This window comes from Seriola lalandi, unplaced genomic scaffold, assembly GCF_002814215.2.
Source record: "Seriola lalandi dorsalis isolate HSWRI2012SDOR001 ecotype SW California unplaced genomic scaffold, Sedor1 jcf7180002054313, whole genome shotgun sequence".
In the NCBI taxonomy this organism is placed as follows: Eukaryota; Metazoa; Chordata; class Actinopteri; order Carangiformes; family Carangidae; genus Seriola; species Seriola lalandi.
This window is the reverse complement of record NW_019524866.1, coordinates 848,755-869,782: the sequence shown is the minus strand read 5'-3', so window position 1 is coordinate 869,782 and position 21,028 is coordinate 848,755. Positions and strand designations below refer to the sequence as shown.

The 21,028-nt window shown below is 38.6% G+C and overlaps 1 protein-coding gene across 1 annotated transcript in view; it reads right to left on the bottom strand.

The window, feature by feature from the left end:
• Positions 1-8,329: 8,329 nt before the first annotated feature.
• The window catches only part of dync2h1 (dynein cytoplasmic 2 heavy chain 1), a 112,015-nt gene continuing 99,316 nt past the window's right edge, over positions 8,330-21,028 (bottom strand). The window contains exons 91-97 of the mRNA XM_023406635.2: positions 20,003-20,110; positions 19,221-19,322; positions 14,170-14,259; positions 11,185-11,294; positions 11,006-11,087; positions 9,765-9,881; positions 8,330-9,094 (exon numbers count right to left, since the gene is read on the bottom strand). Of these exons, the coding sequence (XP_023262403.1) occupies positions 8,933-9,094; positions 9,765-9,881; positions 11,006-11,087; positions 11,185-11,294; positions 14,170-14,259; positions 19,221-19,322; positions 20,003-20,110 (771 nt within the window). The 3' untranslated portion in view covers positions 8,330-8,932. The remainder of the gene's footprint in view (positions 9,095-9,764; positions 9,882-11,005; positions 11,088-11,184; positions 11,295-14,169; positions 14,260-19,220; positions 19,323-20,002; positions 20,111-21,028) is intronic.

The window sequence follows — 21,028 nt, the reverse complement described above, 5'->3', positions numbered from 1 at the left end:
TCTCCAATACAGACTATACAGAGACTCCTGTATTACAATGATCTTCAGACTGCATTGAGGTCATGGATAAGTAGATTGAGCTGAGGGACTATACCACATGTCATGTTAAGCACATGTACTTTATGTTGATATATACAGGAAACACATATCAAATATCACGAGAAAATAGTATATTTCTACTTCCCTAAAAAAAAAACTTTTTTTGCAATCACAACCCCAAGCTTGTTTTTTCTGGGCTACAATGATATGTTGGAAGATGTCTGCTGGAGGATGTTTATCAATGGACTTTATATTGAATTTTGTCCTCGAGCAACTTTAACCCAGTGGACAATCAAATTCTCATCAAAGAAAGTAAATAAAAAGAAAGTAAAAAGTATTTTTGAGCCGACTATTTTAACAAGTCAGTTGTCTGAAATACTGTATGAGAGGCGGCAAGAAGTCCTGAAGGAATCCTGTCTAACATCTAGCAATAATGCAATAATCCCCTTAGTCTGCAGGGAGATCATGGATTACATTAGAAAAGACAAAGAGACAGTGACGTAGCAAAACATCATTTGACACAGAAAAGGGAAAGATAAGTGAAAAGTTGTAAAAACAGCAGGGGAGGAGAGAAGAAAGGGTGAGAAAGAAGAGAGAAGAACACATGATAAGAGAACAAGAGACAATAGTTATAGAGGAACAGAAGAAATCAGCAGAGAGGAGTATAGAAGGAGAGAACAGAAGAGAGACAAAGCAAAGAGAGAAAAAAGTAGGAAATTCCCCTGAAGTGTGTATGTGTCTCCTGAGAGGATCACAGATCAGAGAGACGAGTGACCTTGTGGTCATCTGTCAGCCCCTCTGACTCTGCTGGAGGCAGGATATCTCTCCAGGGAAAGAACACACTGTCACACACACACACTTGGTCCCACACCCTCTTGTACAGTACTGCTCCTACTCACACACACATATAAACAAAGGAAAGGCATGGAATTACTCAGCACACAGCACAAAAGCTGTGTTTTTACCCACTGAGGGGAATCTGCGTTGTTTGTAATCAATAAACAAGATGGCCTCATTACATCCTAAAGGCTTTTCCAGCTTTGCTGGCATCCTCACCAACACAGTCAACTTTTCTATTTTCAACTTATACTCATATTCTGTCTCCTGAGGCTTTTACGCCTGGACTGTATTTCATATGTGACGCCCACGTAATACAGAAAGTATACTGCCTCCTGTGCTCTGTGTACAGTGCATTCAGAAAGTGTTTCACTGTGTCATTATGGGGTATTGAGTAAGGGATGAGGAAAAAAAATATTTTTATCTTAGCATAAGGCTGCAACATAATGTGAAAAAAATGAAGGGGTCTGAACACTTTCCAAATGTACTGTATATTCATCTAAATTACAAAAAGCTGCTGGAAAAAAAAAAAAAAAAAAAAAAAGTTCAGTTACTGGAAAGATTTTATGAGGTTTTAAGCCACAGTTCATCGCTTTCATCAGCAAATAATGTTATTAAAAAAATCTATCTGTACTCATTGAAAAATTATTTAAATGTAGCAAAACCATGGAGAATGGAGAAGTTTTACGATACATTCACATATAAGGATTCCAAAAGCTTGGACAGTAACGGCAGGTGTTCACTATGAATAAGTCCTGGCTTTGCCGCCCTGCAACCCCACTTGAGCTTATCAGACTAAAACACACCCAGCTACACTAGTTGAGAAAGTCTCAACTTTATGCAATTATCCTTGCCAGATGAGAGTCAATCGTAACCATCTTGATTCCCACAGAAACAGAAGGACAGAGTTGTTTTCCTCTCCAATCCAGTACATGAGGGAACTTAAAAGCAAAATGCATTGTTGCAGTCTCTGGCCCAATTCTCTATGAGTAGTCTTTAATGAGTTACTGGGTCATTATTAAAAAAGAACAACACGTGAAACACGTGGTGTGTCTTGCGGCAGCAGATACATCACAAAACAACTCCAGTCAGAGAAGAGTATGTAAATTAAATGCACAACACAACACGCTCCCAGAACTACTACAGATTCATGAGGCCAAATACTGGGTCATAGGTCTACTACTCTTAGTACTTTGGAGTCAAAAGAGTGCCATTTTGCATATAAAATATTCTATAAATACAAACATATATAAAATATTCTTTATTATTTTAATCTTATAAGTCATTCATTTATTTATTCTTTTTTTATTTTTCCACTAGGGCCAAGCTGTAATCAACTGGGTTGGGGCAGGCCTTCCTGCCTAGGTTCCAGATGAATTTAAGACATCCAGCCTGTCAGTAGTTTCCCTCTCCATGCATATGACTGGATAATGGCCAGCGCACACATAGAGGAAGCAAATCCTTTCCTTCCCTCCACTATCAAACTGCTACCACATTCACTGCGAATGCGCAAGTCTGCATCGCATCTACTTCCTTTCTAAAACGCTCCCGTGAAAGCAGGATTCATGTGTGCAGGAACTGACTACTTAGCCTGGGCAGGAAAACCTGCCCATTGCCAGTTGTTTGACAGCTTGGCCTTTCAAGGAAAAGCAAAAACAATAGGGAAAAGCAAAAGCAATAGGGAGAAGAATAAAGAAAAATAACTAAAAATAAATCAATAAAATAACAAAAATAATAAAAAAAATATATATAATATATATACATAAATATATACAGAAATTAACACACTAAATGTGAAAATAAATGAAAATTCTTGACAGCTATTCTTTTATATTTGGTTATTTGTTTTTATATTTCCATATTTATTTATTATTTCTAATTACTTATTTATCCTTTAATTTATTCAACTTTATATCTCCACATTTATTTTCTTATTCCTTTAGAAGTTTAGTCTATAGTTTTCAACTAAGGGGGCCCACACTCTCACTTACACACTTACTCTGCAACAAAATTAATGTCCTTTGAACTACAATAAAATCACGCAAACCAGACATGCGAGCCACCATACAAAACGTACATGCAATGTTGGTTGGTACTCACAAATCCATGGGATGACACCTGAAGCACGGCCAACTGAAAGATGGACAGGTGAGCGAAGTGTGTGGGTGGGTTACAGGTTGGAGGCTGCGTCAGTCCAACAAGGGGCACTGGCTGGTGTCAACAACTCAGACTGAAGCTCTGGTAGGCAGGAGACATCTACGGTTCATCTACGGAGTTACCTGCTTCTCTCTGTCTAGTAAACACAAACATCCGTCTCCTCGGTCACTTCAGTCAACAAAAAGCTCAACACAACTCAATATCACAACATACAGCAACATAAGCTACTACGAGAGCTATGCTAATGTGGCTAGCATGTTAACACGCTAATCGCAAGTAGCATTAAAACTTTTATAGAATGCATATATTTATTACAGCATTAAAAACACAGACTCGTGTTTTTACCTTCTTCAGGTTGATAACTTGCAGGTTGCAGAACGTCCTCGGGCAGTTGGTGTAGTTTCTACGTTAATAAAATTGTGGACATAGGCACACTCCTCCAACATGGCTGCACTTTGTGCCGACCAACCTGTAACTAACACCTACGGCGCTAATGACCGGAACACCGACAGAGAACTAATACAATTAAAGAAATGTCAAGAAAGACAATTTGTGTTTTTTACATTGTTAGATAAACACGTTGCTTTTCACGTGCATAACGCTATCGAGTAAACCCTTGTTTTACTGCATGTAGTTTTAATGGAAAGTAGGCTAACTACGGCCTCCTTGAAAGTCGCTGAATGCCCATAGATGACGCAATGTGCCAATTAGCATATTAATGACGCCATTGCGTTGTATTTGCATTCAGCCTCCTGTCATCCAATTTAAGACCTATAACTATTTACTCCTTACCTCTGTGCTCACATGTATTGTATTTTAAAACAGCCGACTTTCCAATCATGAAGACTATACAGTGGTTTTGGCTTTCACAGAGAAAGTTAGAAGAAACAGAACACGTTTATTTGTTTCTGTCACACAGCACACAGCCTGTACAAATGCAGCTGGTTGTAACAGTTTGTTGTTTAAATTCCCAATGACCTGCTGAAATTTCAAACATGAACTTGTTTTATATATTCTAAAGATTATTATTCATCTCTTACTAACTTCTTTTTATTTCTGTCTACCAATTACCTTTTAGACTGGGATACATAATAATAATAATAATAATAATAAAATATAAAAGGTCAACTCTTTTCATTAAGTGTCAAACAGGGCTTCCAACAGCACACATGATATCCAAAGAAGCAGCTAATATACTGGAAAGATATTTTTATGCCATGATTACCCTGTATTTATTCTAAGAGCATAATGCCAGAACCTCTCACACAAAAATTATATGGGATCATTTGGACCTTCCATTTTTTCAATGTGCTGTACAATAATTTGAATGCTCACTGGGGATCATATATAATTATGAACAGGTGCAGGACATTTTCATGCTGGCCGAAGCAGCAGCTGACTGCTCATATATTGCCTTATTAAAATCTATATTCTCACCCTGGATGACAGCGCTGCCATAAGGAAAGGTCCATTACAGGGTGAAGGTATCACAAACACAGATATAATGTAGGTAATGTTGTGTAGTGTTACAATATGTCCCTGTAGACATGGAGGGATCAATTCTCTGCCTGGAAATACTGACACAAATGTTAGATCATTTAATGAGATTAAATAAATCTTCTGTGATCACTGTAGCAGTATAATAAATGTTATTAAAAGTACAGTTTACAATAAAACAAACTGTATCATTGAACTGTTGCTCCCAGCCCCAAGGACATTGGTTCCTACCAAAGATGTACATCAATAAAAATTGGTCATAAATATATAGTTTTTTTTCCCCTTTTTTTTAAAAAAAAAAAAAGAGGAAAAATGATTCCCTAAATAAGCTCTTGATTGTAATGTATTGCAAATGTTACTCAAACATGAGTAAACTGTGTATTTGTTGAGGGACTACTTGCACCGGTGGATTTGGTACAGAGAAAATAGAGCATCAGGATGGTGTATGTGGGATTGACTTAAAATAAATTACAGCACCCATTTTCATCACAATGAAGGAACATGTCACTCAGTGCAATGGTGTAGCTCACTGAAATTAGATTGCCATTCAAAATTAAATTGTTTTTTTAACAACAATGAAGGTGGATGGCACAGAGGAATTATATTTATCAGGGTTTGATTGCAGAGATAGCATGCTAAATTCATTGTTGGTTTTGGCCTTTTCATGACATAATTTAATGTAAAGATGGATACATGTAGACCGGTGCATTTTAACAGAAATCCCTCTATTATAAAGCTCACCATTTACTGAGCAAATGGGGGTTAGTGGTTTCGATCCTCGTGTCAATCAAACCTGCTGGAAACCAGGTCGATCTCAAGCATCCTCTATAACATTTGGCCCCCCTGCCAGTGATCACCATTTCACTCCACACCTCCTCCACACTGCTCCCCTGTAGTGTATTTTCAGCACTTTTCCATCCTCCTCCTCAGCATCCTGTGGACGGTGTTAGCTTTTCCTCTCACTTCCCACCCCTGAAAACCTTCTGCTGAGGTGGGACATACAGGGACATCTTTTGTAATCTGGGGTGTTTATTGGGAAAACAGCACAGTGAAATGAGGGAATCACACAGTGTTCACAATAATACTGATGGAAGCAGTGAGAGAGACCAGAGGTGTCATCACCAGGTGCCCCCAGAGACCAGGTTCCAGTCCTGGACCTAAAAACAGACCTGCAGCTTCCTCAGAATCCTGACACAACACACTTGGTGTATAGTGACAAAGAACAATCTCATATCTGACTATTGTGTTTTATTCACAGTATAAATAATATTATGACGCTAATGGTGATGATTTTACTGTTTCGCAGCAGTGTAAGTGAACTCTGCGCTGACGTTTCATGCAGCTGGCTGTGACTCATCTGAGGTTTCTGTGGCTCTCATATTGAAATGTGACGACTGACTGATGCAGCAGTGATTCACATTTTAAATCCAGAAACCCAAATGAGAAATCTAGCCTTGTGCAGGAACCTAAAACATTTTGCCACTCTTGTTTCATGGGGACCCACCAGATGTCGGTTCGCAACTGGGTGCCAAAAGTTAAAATAGCAGGGTTGGATGCATCAGAAAAGCTGCGTGAGGACACACTAAATGTTGATGAATGAACAAATGTGGTCAGATTACATATCTACAGGATAGGAAAACAATTGAAAAGCTCTTATTATTCACTGTTTATATCCTCATGTTTTTTGTGTTTATTTTGACTGAAGGTTTCAAGTATGTGTGTAGAAAGATTATCAGATAAAAATGAATTGTTTATGTCTAACATAGGCATGCTTTACTGAAGCATTGTATAGTATTGTTACTTTAACAACATACAAAAGTCACCCAAACACAGTTAATGGTGGGGCGCCATAGAAGAATGAGTGGAGGAACTTGTGGAAGAATGGATGCAGGGTCAAAAAAGTTACGGAGAAAAAAAAATAAAGGTGAAAAGAACAGAAACTGCAGATGGAGAGAAGAGGAAAGAGGAAACCAATTGAAGTGGTTATACGCCTTGTTATGTATGAGGCTCTATTTCAGTGAAGATTCTATGGCTGTTTTGAGAGAGACTTTAACATTTTGTTGAGGTAAATCAGACATTTGTCATTTGTAGGTATGTGGTGTGTGCTGCATTTAAATCATTGTTCTGAAACGGCCTCATGTTGTGCGGGTTTGAGATCAAAAATTCAAACAAACATCTCACTAGAGCAGTGACTGAATGCCATCAGTCAGAATTTTATCACTATGTTTTTTCAAACCTCACATGCCGTGTGTGTGATAAAACCAAACTCTGTAAACACATTACCTTGGAAACAAGCCCTTAGCAAAGCATTTTGTGTTTGCTGCGATGCTGATGTTAATTTTCCACCTCTGCCTGCAGGATTACTAGTCATCAAAACTTAAGGAAGAAACAACACTTGCCGTTTTGAATCCAGTTTCTTCATTGCATCATTTTTGAGAAGCTTTTGGTAGACTTCTAAACAACCCAGGAAAAATAACTAGGTTTTAGAGTTAGGATTTGACTTATACTTGTTATAGCAAAGTTTAACAAATATGCCAAGTGTCTGTGCATGTGTGAGTATGAAACAACTTAAAAGGTCAAAGAGTTTTTTTGTGGTTATCTCATAGTATTCAAGAAAAAGTAAAGAACAAATTCACTGTCAGCCAAGTACTGTATCACTTGACTAAACATTGTCTATCGGTTTCCTCTCTTTCACACTCTGCCCCCCCCCCATTCTTTTCTCCATAACTCACTCACTACTTGTCCTAACCCTCTCCCTCCATCTCTTTCCCTTTAACCACAGCTCTCCTCCCAGCCTCTATCACCTGTGCTGTCCTCATTTTCCTGTTTCTGTAACATTTTTTCAAAGTTTTATAGCCTTTTTCTACCTCTTTCTCGCTCCCTGCATCATCTCTCTCTCTCTGCCTCCATCCCTCTGTCTCTCTTTCACTCTCTGACCCAGAGGGCCGTGTTTCGCCGAAATCCAATCCTCTCTCTTTTTTAAACCTGCTGTTCCATTTCACTCCCATTTTGTCACACTGCAGTGCACACACAATACCCGCTCCTCCCTCATTTCAGCCCTTTTCTCTGTCTCCACAAATACACACACACATTCACAGAAGAGTGCATGCACACACACGCGCACACACACACACACACACACACACACACACACACACACACACTCACAAACATTTGTACAACTGTATAAATACAGATGAAAGAGAGGCCGATACAGAAAAAAAGACTTAATTAAGCCATCAATCAAATTTGATGCTCTTGGTTGGATTCATATACAAATACACTCACATACACATCTTACAAACCTCACACCCTCCCTTGTAGCTCTGTGGTCATCCATCACAGCTTTACTGACTCCACTCAACCTCAACTCAGAACCAATCACACAGAGGTTAGGGACTAACGGAGTTCTTGTGAATGTGTGAATGTGTGTGTGTGTGTGTGTGTGTGTGTGTACGTGTTTAAGAGAGTGAGAGAGAACCACCATTTACTTTGAGAGCAGACACTGAGGCATATCATGCCTGTAAAGCCCGTTTCAGCAGAACTGAGTGAGAGGCAGAGCGAGCAGGGTGAACTGTGCTCTGCATTGTTTACTGTTGAACAGCTGTGACTACTGATAGTGTGTGGTGGAGGGTCAGCTTTGGTCTGAAACACACCTACACACCTACTATTCTCAACTTTACATTAATAAATAATGCTAAACTGAACTTAAATAGAGAGAGTTTCTCACCAACCACCATTCTGGAAGCATGCACATGTAAGTGACTACTACTACTACCACTAAAAGTTATAGCAATAATGACATATATTTCTGCTTTATTTTGAATAAATAATGTCCAAAAATACACATATGCAATAAAATAACAGTGAAAAGAATATTCAAGGCTAAAACCTTCAGCAAAATGCAACATGAGATTTGGATAAAGATGCTTTCTTCACAAGCTTTGTAAACAAACAAGAATTGCAAATGTACAGTTTTACACTCTTTTATGAAATGTATAAGATGAGTGGAGTAGTGTTTTATGACACTAACAACAGGAGAGCTCAGAGGTATTAAAGTGTATTACATACTGAGATGCAAGTAATATTATTTCTGTATCTCATTAAAGATGTTGCAGCTGCTCTATTTTGCTGTCTGGTCCATGAAAAGAAAAAGAAAGAATTATAATTAATGTATTAGTGTTGCTGTTAAACCAAAAAGTCCCTATTCCCCAAGTGTTTTTTTCCACTCTGGTCCCTTCACTTGTACCATATTATGCAAATGACAGTGACATAAAGTAACTGCATTACAGTTTTGCATTACAGTAACTGCATTACAGTTTTGCACACAAGTCTTAGTGTGTTGCCAAAAGCCCTTTTGTTACTGCCTCTATGTAGTGGCCCTCACTATGATGACATTCCTTCACTGTTGTTTGAGAAAGAGAGCAGCTCCAGTCTGTATCCACTGGTTAGGGTTCGTTCCACAGGGCAGGCAGATGTGTGTGACGACCTTAAGCCTCTCTGAGCTGGTATACAGAGGCAGCCAGATACTCTCCTCTGATGCAGCCGAGTCAGCAGCAGAGTTCTAGGATCGAAAGCATAACACACAAATTAATAAATGTCTTGACAGCTACTGTATATTTAAGTAGTTTACAAGTATTGGAACGACAAAAAGAACAAGAGGTGTTTCTCAGCTACCCCACTAAAACTAAACAATGATCAAATCTCCAAAGATCCCCATGTGAATGCAAGAGTTTATCATTATGCCAGTGACACACAACTGCATTATACATCAGTGCCAGTTGTTTATATTATATATGTTTATCATATTGTAGATTACAAATAATCTAACTGCACTAACCACAAAAATGGTTCTTTGGGCCAGTGCCTGTCTGACCATGTTTCATGCAAATCTGATATGTCACCCAGAATACAGTCTTCCCAGGTGAAGCCAACTAGTGCTGAAATGATCAGTCAATTAATTGATTAGTCAATTAGCAGAAAATGGCAACTGCTTTGATTACCAATTAATCATTTGAGTCGCTTGCCAAACATTTACTGATGACAGCTTGTTAAATATGAGGATTTGCTGCTGTTTTATATAATTATAAACTGATTATATTTAGGTGTGAGACAAAACAAGCAATATGAGTATGTCACCTTGGACTCTGGTAAATTGTGATGGGCTTTTTTTATAGACAAAACAATTATGAAAATAACAATTAGCTGCTACCCTACAGGCAACAAATACAAACCTGTGGAACCCAGGCCATGTAGCAGGGCGGGACAGCTGACACACTGGGAGAGTCATGTTGATTCTCACAAAGATGGACACCATCAAAACTACATCCCTCCAACTGGAGACCTCCAACCTATAAAAATAAAAAAGAGTGAGGAAGACCTGGTGAGGAGCATTAGACAAGAGACGAGGAGGTAAAGACAAAATAAATAGTAAATCAACTTAAGAGTATGAGGAAGAAATAGAAAAGAAGCAGATTAAAGAGAAAGATGAGACAAATATGCCAAATGATCTAGTGAGAAGAAATGAAGAAAAGAGGCAGAGGACGGAGAGTATGTAAACAAAGGGAAATATGGAGCAAGAGAGGAAGACACACAAATTGCTGTCACCAGATTAATTAGCATGTTATGCACATAGTACATGAGAGAGACAGAGTGTTTTGTTAGTGAATCCAGCCCAGTGACTCAGGGATTTTCCACAGTAGGCCAGACGATAAAGGGAACTCTGGCATCAAGTTAGACATACACATACAACTACTCAATACCATACACCATAATCTGTGCGAGAAAGAAGCAAGAGAGTGAGTGAGAGACAAATCCAGAAAAAGCTGCAATGTGTGTATGCGTGTGTGTGTTTTTGTGCGTGTGTGAGAGAGCTCATTGCTTCACAACAATTATCCCCTTTCTCTTTCACTGTCAGATGTCAGAGTATTTCCCTTCCCTCCCCACAGCTGCAGCCTCTTTTTGAGCACCCACACCCTTCCCCTCGGTCTTTGTATATTTTAACTAAGTGCATGTGAAGTTGTGCCAATCTTTATTGGCATGAAAGAAAAGGAACAAATGCCTAAAAGTATTTAAATTGTGAACAATACAATTATATTGGCCTTAAATCAATGAATGAATGGAATGGAAGGCAAACAAATGCAGAGTGAGGTATTGCACAGTATGTATGCTATCAGTACTTTAAATGTAGGAATGTCTGTCTGTCAAATGCATCAAAAGCACAGGAGACCTGAGATTACTGCTGTCAAAGTCAGCTTTCTTTCTTACTCTGTTTTCTTCACTCTTTCAGCCTCTGCTTTCTTATCTGCATCAGTATTTTATTCTGGCAGTCTCTTACGACATTATTTTCCAATTATCACTCAGTCAGACTCTGCCTTGGTTATATCACCAGTATTCTGCAGCTGTATAGGAGTGGTATGCATCTGCTGTCTGTGTGCATGAACTGTATGTTAATGTGTGTTTCTGTTAATCCTACCTTCACTTGCAGTTTGGCCTGTGCAATAGGACTCCTCCATGATGACACAAACACCAAACTATCCATAGAGCACCCCATGGACCTAAAACCACAAAAGATGTTAACTTAAGTGCTCATGCTCATTCTGTGTCACAGGTGTGTACAGACACACACAGAAAACCACAAGTGTTCGGTGTTACCTGGCAGTTTCTTGTCTCAAAGCGTTGAGGAAGGTATCAGGGTGGAAGAGCTCAGACAGATCTATGGTGTCTGAGAGAAGAGCTTGTCTGCCTGCACGCTCCACCCAGCCCTGCATACACAGATATAAAGAAAAATGTATACAGACAGACAGACGGACACACACACAGATGGATACACAGATTAATGAACCAAAAACCTAGCAAATAACCAATAAAAAATCCAAGATAACACATAATTTAGGAATAAAATCAGTTTCACACAGGATCCAGGCAAAGCATTTAGTGGATCAATAAAAGATAATGAGAATACACACAATTTTCTTCAGTTCATGTGGTGAAATCTGACACAAATAGACCTGAGTCTTTAAGCATTTGCTCTAAATATTCACTCCGTCACCATGAATAGTTTGGTTATAGAAAATACACATAGCTAATATTTGTATTGTACTTAATGCTTTAAATCTTCATAGAGAACATCAACATGTGAGTGGAATAATCACAATTTCTGCCTGAGTCAGTGTGTATTTGTTAACAAGAGATAAAAAGAGTTACAAAGTGAGCAAGCAAAACATAAAGTCAATAAAAATGTGTGGCCCATAGAGTATTTAATGTCCCCTTACCATTACCTACTAATGCGCACACACACACACACACACACACACACACACACACACACACACACACACACACACACACACACAGGCATAAACATAAAGATTGATTTTTGAACATGTGTAGAGAGCCAGGGATGTGTGTGTACACTGCAAAGACAACAAATACTGAATCCACATAAAAGTTCTTAAACATGAAGTGTGGATCAGTATGACTGGTGATAGACCCCTCTAAGCCTTATCCAAAGTCCTGATCCAGTCCGCCTTATTCAGCAACAACTGCTTTGATCAGGTAAGCAGTTTCCTTCTGTGTCACTGCAAAAACTAGTCAGTTTTGTCAAAGGCGCAGCTCGGGATTTAACCTGATACGATATCTCATAATACAGCCCTAGTTCTTAGTTTGTATGTTTTTTCTTTGTTGCACAGTGGCACAACAACTGATCTCACTGCCCTTTTTACACTTTCAGCCAAGCTTATCATGATAGAAGCTTGTATGGCTGCAGTGGCCAGATTTGCCTTGAGAGTTGACATAAGATTGAAGGCTTGATCTACTCTGGGCCCTCTTTGCATTTTTTTTTAAACAGCTGAGCAGTTTTCTCTAAATCACCATAGAAACTAGTGGATTTGGAGGTCAGCTGAAGAAAATTGCTGACAAATAGAGGCAGAATGAGCAAACATCTGATCCAATCTCTATTATAAATGGATTCATTTTTAGCACAGCATCAGTCTGCACTGGCTTTAGAGATAAATTGGGATGAGCATTATACCGAGACAAAATATGCACATACTCCCACACACAGAGGAACATACTTGTAAGCAGATGCATGTGTGCACCATCATGCACACACAGAGGCAGGCATGTGCACCAGAAAGATTTTTGGCCAGTGTGTGCTGGTACGCACAGTATTTATGTGCATATATGTGTGTGAGCATTTGAGTATTTTCAAGGTCGTCCTGGGTGCACTGCTGTGCTGTTAGCTCTTTATTCTTCAGCAGCTCCACACAGTAGCAGCTCTGGCCGACTCCGCCTTTATTAGACTGATTAGCTAACAGGACACAGACACTCTGCTAACAGAGATATCACTCAGTACTGATGGGCAGAAATAGACAGTTAAGGACAGTGTAGCCTCCAGACAGACACACATGAAGACAGATGGAGTGCAGGTAGACAGGGAGACTAGCAGACAGAGAGAAACAAGAGATGACAGGCAGACAGGGAGACATACACACAAACAGATGCGTAGGCAGGCAGGCAGGCAGGCAGGCAGGCAGGCAGGCAGACACAGGCAGTGAGGCTCGCCCACACGAATAATGAAATGCATCAAATTCACATAAAAATAAATAATTTCTGAATAAGTGTGTGTGTGTGTGTGTGTGTGTGTGTGTGTGTATGTGCATTCTAGTCTGCCAGAGCATATTGAGGTAGGTGTACAGTCAGACACAGTCAAGAGGAGATGAGAGGAGTTTCAGCCAGAACCTTTATTTCCTGGCACCAACCTATGGCTGACACTTCCCAGAAACTCATAATAATCCCCTTTTATTTATGAAGCACTTTTGAAAACAATATTTTGGCATGCCTTTAGTCAATAGTTTGCTTATATCACGAAATAATTTTAATCTGAGCCATAAATTTGAAGTACTTAGTTTGGTCCTTGGACCTATGCGCAGCTAAAGGACTTTTGTCAGGTGAGGATACACTGCAAAGATTTGTGACCAAAAGGATTCCAGTGTATGTTTTACTATATCTCAGGTGCAAGGTCCTTTTCAAATAATTTGATACTAAAAGAAAATCCTACAATATTCATCACTACTGGAGGAAAAGGCTCCCAGTAGGACATAAATGCATGATGAATTTGGATCCCTCAATCATTATACCAATGTTGATTAGAAAACTCTTAGGCCTCTTAAGGCTTCTTCTCAAGGGCATCTGGGACTTGTAACAACCAGTGAGGCTATTAGCAAACGCCTTTGCTACAAGTGCACAGAAAGTTCACAACTGATTTTTTTTTCTTCTTTTTTGCTGGAGACAAAGGTCCCCTGATAGTAGCAGTCCCATGTGAATTTCAGTCCCTGAAGGAATAATTAAATCTTAACCATGACATCTACCACAGACCAGATTCAAGATTGTTTAGAAATATAAAATGGTCACATGAAAGAAGTATGTTTTATTCACGTCTCCAAAAATAAAATGTACTGTCACAGCTAAAGATGCTTGCATGTCTGTGTTTGTCTTACTCCATGTGTAAATATGTATGTCTATTTATACGTGAGTATTCTGTGAAGGCCTGTGGAGAAAGGGAGGGAGAGAGACAGAGAGCGACAGACTGACAGAGAAAGAGAGTAGAGTACGTCTCTTTCTGTACACACGAGTTACCTGTATGGCGAGAGCCCGCGTTACCACAGCTCTGAGGTACTGCATTGGCTCCTCTGGTCCCTCCCATTTATTCTGCCATGTTGAAGGGCACTGAGACAGAAACAGGCATAGAGGGGAGGCGTTATTTAACAAACAAATAAAAAAAAACAAGTGTCAGCAGAAGGTAAAGTGAACCATGGTATTTTTGCTGTTGACATTCTGCAGTCAGTTATCTATGTGCTTCAGTCGGGTTGCTGCGTGGTCGACCGAATGGGCGTCTGTCTCACTCACTGAATGCGGCTGTCATCCCAGAGAGCCACAGTCACAGCGAGCAGCAGGACTGTAGATTCACTGCGCTGTCTGCCTTCAAAAAATCACTAGATTTGTGCCGAGACTATCTTTTCTAAATAAAGTTTCTAAAGTGGTATTCAAAGGTGCTAAATTATGGGATGTCCTGATAGCACAGTGGTGAATGTGAATAACATGTGACCTCAACATCCCTGTATCTTTGTTGTATATCGTCCCCCTCTATCCTTATGGTTCCTGTCTCCTCTACAATCAGTAAAGATTACCACCGTCTCTAAGTTGTGCAACACAGACAGATAAACTTGACAACATTGGACCAAGTTGACTCCCTCTGAAAGTATTCCAAATACACATTTAAACATTGTGTCACAAGAGGGCATATGCTCTCCTAGTCTACACTACAACTATGGTCTCACTAAAACATTATCTATAATATCCACATTTTCCATGATGTCAGCTTCTGATGTCAAAACAACAGGCATGCAGATGATTAAATCTCTGAAGTACTTGACTGACTATAAATATTATATTATATATAATATTGCATAAATATTTGACTTGTTACATTAAACTGAAATGCTACTCCAAGCTTCACAGTGACAAAGGACTCTTGCGCACACAAATATGGCAGTCTGTCTGGCTCATTGTGTTAATGCATGGTAAAGTTCCTTTGACTCACTTTAACCATCTGGCTGTGCCATTTGTCTCACACTAAAACTGTAGCAAAAGCCAAATTGTAGCATTTCACTCTTCTGGGTTGCACTGCCTCAGTGGTTTGGCAAAAAAAAAAGTCCACATAATGTCCACATAAAAATGACCAATGTTGTTGAGATTCCAAAGCAGGAAGTACGGTGAAAGTGTGGGTGAGGAGGATCTCTGACTACCAGTAAAGTTTAGTTTCCTTTGAAAATGACAAAACTCTTTCCTGAACCATACCTTAGCCATAGAGGTGGCTGATTACGAAACACTCATGTATAGTGTTGTTTTGAAATGCTGAAATGTTTCGTTTTGAAAGGCAATGACAAATGCAATATTGTGTGTAGGTGGCAAAGAAAGCTTCCCTCCAGAGACAACTGTTAACTCTGGAACAGGTTAGACAGTCTGTGTTGCTTAAATTGTTAAACAGAGATCAAAGATCTGCCTTTCACACACGCACATACACAAATATGCACAGTGGGAGATTGAGGGTTGAGAATTTGATGTTATTCAAGCTGGAAAGTCATAATGGAACTAAAAGGGACTTTGCATGTCTCTCAGCTGCAAGTCAACCATTCAGTCAGTCTCCTGCTGTGTGTGTGTCTGTATGTGTTTGTGTGTGTGTGTGTAGATAAACATGAAGGCTTAAGCGATGTCACTGAAATGTCTATGGTGCTAATACTAATGTTTTCTAATTATGAAAGGTTAGACAAGTTAATGATGCCAGAAAACAAATATAGTTCCAGATCTACTGGTGCCCACTGAAAGTGTACAAGAACACAATTTAAGTTATTTTCAGTTGCATTTAGTGAAAACTAAAACTCTAAAGGCTTAGAACAGTTTCAGATTAATCAAATCACATATTTGTTTAAATCCAAGACAAATGAATACACTAAGAGAGTGAGTTTTTTAATGTGATTCATATATATATATATATATATATATATATATATTCAGTATATACTATATATAAATATTAATAAATACTCTCTCCAAAATTCAGTTTATTTGTGTTTTAGTCAATTCTTACTCACCCAATGAGGCTCAACCAGTTTGATTACACATATTATTTCACTCAGGAGGCATGCATATATTTTTGTATTGCAGCTCATTGCCAGAGCATTTAATTGGTGCAAATAATCTCCAAGGTAACTTGCTGAATTTCTCAGGTAGCAGCTGGGCTTTGCTGGCAAGAAAATGTTTTGAATAAGAACATTCCTCTGACCACTTTTTACTGAGATCCCCAGTTTGCCTGACAGTAACTGTGATGATAAAAACAAAACAAAAACAGCAGTATTGACAAGAAAATTATTCCACCTGGCACTGAAAAATTCACAGATAAAAGATATTGTTTAACCTTTAATCAAAAAGCTAGCCCTGCATCAGTCTTCATGTCTTGATATTAATGATCTTTCCACTGACTAAAGGCAGTGCTGATATTTATTTCTGTTTTGCAGTGCTGCTTACCACTCTCCTCTGATGCTTGGGTAGTTTCCAAGTATCTAATTATTTTTTACTGCACAGCTGAGGAGAGGGGCAATGGAGCTGATCTCTCCAGAGCTGTGCCTGCCATACTTTTACAATATTACAACCCCAAATGGTCCATTTTCCAAATACATAAATCACATTACCAGCTCTTTCTCTTCCTCTTCGCTGGTTGAAACTTGGCTAATCAGTAATGGTTGGTTAAATTAACGTCTTGTGTTGTCATGCTATTTCTCAACAGTAGCAACAACTACCTGTAAACTAACCTGGAAATATTATATGTAATTACAATTTGAATTATTTGTTGAATAAGTTGAATAAATAATGTTTCACTGTTCCACTGTTGTGGTCCAGCCAAAAAGTCAGACAGGTAATGTTTTATCTGGCATATAAGTGTTTGGGATTGAATGATAAACTGTACACAGTAAAAGATGTGTACTGGTATGGACCAGTATTTACACTTTACAATATAACAGCAGACAATGTAACTTCCTACATGTATTACACTTACCTTAGTGTATTTCTGTCAAACTATTTCTGCTATAATGGATGCTGGAGGATTATATTACTCTAAATTGTGCAGTCACAAAGAAGTGCTAGACTGCTTTACTTGTAATAAATTCTAATGCTAATGAGTGCTGAGTCTCATAGCATCTGCACACTTTCACACAAATTAATATAGTTATGAAATTAACAATCATCTTAACCACTGACTCAAGATAAAATAATATATAGAAAGAAATAATCAAATTAAATTTTGGTTGCTTCATTTCACTTGGTCGCGGCATGTTTTCTTCCTTCCTAAGACGGAGCAAGTGCTGTGTCATCTTTATGACAGTGATGTAAAATGCTGTCAGTTGGGGCCACAAAAGTCATTAGGTTTGATATTCTGCTGGTAGTAAATTTAATATGTGTCAAGAATTTTGTGGCTTGGCAACATGTACAGAAGCATCATCAAAGGTGACAGCTGCTGCTGCTTTTTCTAAGGTTCCATTACGTTTTTCAGCCAATGATACTCTTGGCAATTATTGGTCAATATAGTGTGATTTAGGTCTGTAGAAGTCCTTCATCTCTGAAAGAAACTAGCTTTCAGTCTGGAATAATGTTTTAGGTCATAATTAATCATCGTAATTTATAAAACATGCTATGGTAAAACTATACAAAGTTTCACTGCCCTACAAAACTAATGTGCATCTCCTTGATTATCAGTCAGCTCATTAAAATGCATTTTGATTGTGCACAACACAGACAGAGAGGACGTCTTAAAATTGGCCCTAGGAAGGATCATCATTTCATTGGGTCACTGATGTTTTTTTTTTGTTGTTGTTTTTTTATCAGATAAATTCGAAGGAGGGAAGCAATGGTAAATTTATGATGAGAGCTCATCAGTTTTATATACTAGGCAGTTACATAGGTCAGCCATAAAGCACTATAAGGTGTCCTCATTTGTGGAAACTCCAAACAGATGGACATAAAGAAACATGGAAATCTTACATTTTTAAAATCTCTTTTGGCTGATGTGAGTATGCTAGGTCTACTGAGATTGTGAGTACTGATTTAACAGTGGATTGGAACTATTGCATGGTTGAGGTGTTATGATAAACATTTATATTGGAACCTTGTTTTTAGGTTTTTGTTTTAATTTTATCTTACATAATGCATTACAAGGGAATATAGTTTGGTGAACTGAATATCATTTTGATTGTTTTATTTGTGATTTTGCATGTTGTTATTGGAAAAATACTGTGCATCAATACTACCATATTAATTTAAACTATATCACAGTAGTAATTTCATAGCCTTGGTATTAGTACTAATTGTAGTGAAGGGATATGTTAGAAGGGAGCGATATAAGGAAAGAGGTAGAAAACATGAGAGATAAAAACTGGAGAGAGATTGAGATGAAACTAAAGACTGCTGATTAAGATAAAAAGAGAGAGAAGGAAAGCAGTGGAGAAGGAATGATGCCCAAGGCTATTCTCAGGAGATTACAAACATAGAAGGAGTAAAAGGTTGATTGTGTATCTCTCCTCCTCTACCTCACCATATCCCCTTTGTCTAATCTCAGCCTGGGGACACACATGGGGATACATGCTGTGTTTCCTAGATGTCTACAAGTCACCTCAGTACACCGTATGTGTGCCTGTTGACTGAACTTCATCACAGTGTGGAAAAGATTTTACACTTCACCTCTAAAACAATATAGTCAAGATAAAAAATTCAGACAGATCTACTTATATATTCTATTATTACATGTATCAAAGATACAAACAATGTCCACAACTGTCGGTGGAGAAAATATGTTGAATCACAAATGACTTCCAAGAAGAAAGGAATAGGAAGGCTGTGGATAAGTGGGTGAAAGTCAATCTCACTATTTCGTTTTAATTTATTTTCACAATTAGATTATGATGAGCTCTAATTATATTCCCTCTTGAAAACACACATACACAGAACAGCAGAAACTGTAAGTGCCCACAAACACAAACCAGCATGCTCTTGCTAACTCAATATTTTCACATACAACATCTATGCATCTCAGTTTATTTCCCCTTGACTCCCTTTCTTTCTCTCTTCCTTCTTACCTCTTGATTGAGCAGGGCAGTGGCCAGTTTTTGGACTTCAGGAGTTAGCAGTTGGGTCCCTCTGATGACCTTGCTCAATGCAGCCAAGGATTGGTGGATACTCTGTAACAACACTTAAATATAAGCGCACATAGATTGCAGTTTTCAGTAACTAACAGGCCCAGTCACTAGCTGTCTGAATTGCTAGTAATCGAGATATGTAGTTAGTGAAGTAGTAGAGATGTAGTAAGTGATCTTTCTTTTCATCTTCATCTTTTCATTTGATTGCTTCATAATAAAATCTAATCCAAGTGAAGAAAATTACAGTATATGAACTGGCAGAGCATTCACTAAATAAAAACTGTAATGCCGCACAGTACCTTTTTTATTATGAGAATGCACATTTCAGTGCCACCTGTGGTTTTACCCAATTCCCAGAATAACAGTCACATACAGACTCCTGCTAAAAATGTCTATTCCACGGGAAGACGAATTACACAATCTGGCAGTTTATAATTCACTCAGGCATCTTCGTGAAGCAATGCCCACTTTCTGTAATTCTATACCATTTTAACATATCTATCTCATTTATATTGCAAGGTACAATCCATGCAATTTGATGAAAGCTTTGTGCCCAAACACAAATGGTAGGTGAGCACCACTCAAGGAGAATTTGTTTTGACAAAGTTATTTAGAGATAGCAGTCATTTTTCGAACTATATCACAACTCTGTGTATCATTTAAAATACTACAATCATGTAAAAATATTTGTCATTTGTACGGTCACAGATTATCTGACACACCTGGACCAAGCGGATGGCGTTGAACTGCTCCAAACCAATGAATGACAAGATTGGTGACCCATGACCTTCGGTAGGTGGGGCCACCTTCTGATGGATCAGTGTAGAGCCCTGATAGATAGGTCATCAAAGTAAATATACATATCTGCACACACACAGTTTACAGACAAAGACATGCAAATGCATACTGAAAAATGCACTTGGTCATACATACTGACACAAAAGCACGAATATACACACTCATACAGATGCACGAACGAAGTGAACACTAACCTTCATACACACAAAGACATACAAATAATGAACATGCACAAGCACATGCACTCAAGCTCCACATTGGAGAACAAATATCCACTGATGGTCAAACACAGAGGGTTAGCTAATGACCAAGGGCCAGTTAATTGAAAGAGGTAGATTGTGATCTATGGGAAGCTAGCTGGTGATACAGTGGGAACAATTAACACAGTCAATCATTCTCTGAGTAAGTACAAAATAACTCTGCCTGCAAGGTACTGAGAGAGAAAATCAGAGAGAGAGACAGAGGAAGAGAGAGGGAGGGAAGGAGGCACAGGCGCAAATGAGATAAAAGGAGAGGAATAACATTTGTGATTTACAGCATGAGAGTGAATAAAAGAGAGGCAGAGAGAGAGAACAGGAATATGGTTGCTAAATTATTTAATGTAGAGGTAGATGTCATTTTGATTTGAAAAGGTGCCGGTCTCCAGGCAACTGCACACAGCAGCGCTGCCTGACTAGGCAAGCCAGTGGCTATCACACACAGTGCTCAATTAGACTCTACTAATTTCCAATTAGCTTTCACGGCTTTTAATTTAGATTAGTTGCTGCTGCATGGGCAATGGAAAAAAAACATGATTTCGCATACAAATAAAGACTGGCATGGAACCATCAAAGCTTGAAAAGCCCTACAATTAAATAAAAAAGTGGAATTTCTCACGAATCAATAGTAAATACTTAGCAGATACCATGAGTTTGATGACAAAGATACTTTCCCATTCACTCAAATGGGAC